The 2,540-nt window shown below is 39.5% G+C and overlaps 1 protein-coding gene across 1 annotated transcript in view; it reads right to left on the bottom strand.

The window, feature by feature from the left end:
* Positions 1-2,540, bottom strand: part of LOC106819641 — a gene marked incomplete at its 3' end in the record, with an annotated part of 5,469 nt that overhangs the window by 1,845 nt on the left and 1,084 nt on the right. Inside the window, exons 2-5 of the mRNA XM_014824246.1 lie at positions 2,461-2,494; positions 2,110-2,243; positions 1,471-1,637; positions 1,241-1,350 (exon numbers count right to left, since the gene is read on the bottom strand). Coding sequence (XP_014679732.1) covers positions 1,241-1,350; positions 1,471-1,637; positions 2,110-2,243; positions 2,461-2,494 — 445 coding nt within the window. The remainder of the gene's footprint in view (positions 1-1,240; positions 1,351-1,470; positions 1,638-2,109; positions 2,244-2,460; positions 2,495-2,540) is intronic.

Consider the following 2,540-nt stretch of genomic DNA (forward strand, 5'->3'; position numbering starts at 1 on the left):
TGTGGGTATAGACGATTTGTTATACAGTAAGTACAGTTGTATGCAGTAAAATCCTAGAGGCTACTGTCTCTTTAAGTATATTAAACTTGTTAGTTATCATTGGTAAAATATGAACCTAATAGATATGTGACAACATTTCCACAACTTTCCAGGACTAATCATAATAATACAACTTTACCCCGGACTTTTTAGGGATGTAAAATGTCATTTTAAAATTCCAGAATTCCCGTGGGTTTTCCGGACGGATACCAACCCTGTATATCATGTTAGTCTGTTGCGACCCCAAACGTCATAGAAAATTCACCAAGAATGCAAAAGTTTGTTTGACCCTTTTTATAGCCTATACAGGCTTTCCAGCAGTTAAGGGCTAATTTTAGGGAGAAATTCTGATTTTTTTAGGGCTATTTTAGGAATTTTTAGAGTTGAATCGAAACATTTTAGGGATAAAATAAGTCACTTACCTTTCATAAACATCAACGTGTTAACTTACAGATAAAGTTCTCTGTTGTATGTGTCCAGTCTACCAGCTATTCCTTGGCTGCCGCAGGCAGGCCCGCGTGCCGTAGGCATGCCAGTGCTAGGGGGGTCTGCGGGCATGCCCCCCAGAAATTTTTTAAAAAATTTAAGCCATTTTTCTGCAATCTGAGGCATACTGTGGGCCATATTCTAATGTCTGATAACACTATCTCAACCCTAGACTCAACCCTACAACCCTTGTCTGATTAGCAGACAAACTACGCGCGACACCTTGCAGACAGCGCCTGTCTGACTAGGCTATTCCATTTACCGTAGACATGCCAGATGATACAAAATGCCTGAAAAAACAATGTGTCCAAGCGAACAATGCAAACAATCAGTGCAAATTTTGTACAGTGCAACTGAAATGAGGAATATAACCTTGCCGCTGCGGAGTGCGGAAATTAAGCCTAGAAATCGTAATGATTCCGCAGAATGTGGAATGGTTGGAGACCCTGCATTAGACATAATTACAAACCAAAAGTTCATCATCTCATCACCAAAAACTCAAAACATATCTGTGGATTTTTTTTTTAGGAAATTGAATAAAATTTGAGCCCTTTTTTTAGGAATTTCATACATTTTTTACGATTTAAAATTTTTTTTTAGGACGAGCTCAAAATTTTCAGAATTTTAAGGAATTTTAGGGCCGCTGGAAAGCCTGCGAGCTATAGTATTTCACGATAGATGATCACATGATCATGAGCACTGTGCACATACGTACAGTTTATAGGAACACTGCGGCTCTTTCCTTTTTCTGCAGATATATGCTCTTTAAAGTGCATATCCGTCAGCATCTTCTGTGGAACAACCGTAACTGCTATGTCACTGAACCTAAAAGGACAACAAATGATTCTCTGTTTAAGATTAGGACTCTGTTGTGCAGTAAGCTAGGTTACAGCGACGCTATGCTGATTGTTTACGCCTTTTATTAAACTCATGCAACTCACGTACGTGGCAGTCATCTCACACGCCATGTCCACTTGTAATTCTGGGTGGCTCCATACGTTAGCGGAGAGATCAGACTTTTTGGATACCAATCGGTGAATGTGCGACTCACGTTGACTGTCGTTGGTGACCAAACTTACTACTATCTTAGCTCGCGGTCCATAACCTACCAACTGACGAGAGAGAATATGTTTAGTGTAGGTACACAAGCTTTCCGACTCACCGGGTCACAAATATTTTATGAGACTAATGCAGTCAACCTCGCTTAATTCGTCATCACTTTATTCGTAGAATGACCTAATTCGTACAAAAACATGTGGTCCCAATATTTCTCGTCTTTATTCCCTTTAATTTCCGTTGTATAATTCGTATTCTGTAATTCGTAATTCGTACAAAATTCTCTAGTCCAATTAACATTATTCAATTCAAAATAACATGTGTAATTTGTAGGGGATGTTTGTTTATGCAAGCAACATTTTATCTGAACCGACAATCGCCTGTAGATCGCGCAACTGAGTTTACACGAGTTGTTGCTGTGTGCACTGATTGTTTCATTCGCATTGTTCGCTTGGACGCAGTGTGTTTTTTTCAGCTCGCGTGGAAACAGTTGCATCTGTTTAACTAGGTACATCTGATGTCACGCACCTTGACACTAACATACTCCTTTTTCTTCTGGTCCCTACTCATTCTCTCAGCCTCTAGGGTTCCATGACTGCCACGCTCCGACGTATATCGAAACCTATGCCCGTTTCTCTGTGGTTGTCTTAATATTTTCAAGTCTGAAATGTAACACAATTGAGGATTTGTTGCATGTCAAGTCAAATGTGCAATGGATGCAGAGTAAATTCTGCACGTAAGAACACCCATCAGCTTTTGTCTACCTATAAAATATTTGCCCATAATTCTAAACTCGGTCTAGTTCTAAATATAGCTCTGATGTGACATATTTGCCATGAAAACCAGCATGCTGACATCTCCTTTATGATCAGTACTTACATGGTTGTACTTGCATCGGAGATGCACTCTGCATCTTAAAAAAACACAGAATGCATTAGAATACATGGTCTGGAAACATG

This window comes from Priapulus caudatus, unplaced genomic scaffold (genome assembly GCF_000485595.1).
Source record: "Priapulus caudatus unplaced genomic scaffold, Priapulus_caudatus-5.0.1 Scaffold3882, whole genome shotgun sequence".
In the NCBI taxonomy this organism is placed as follows: domain Eukaryota; kingdom Metazoa; phylum Priapulida; class Priapulimorpha; order Priapulimorphida; family Priapulidae; genus Priapulus; species Priapulus caudatus.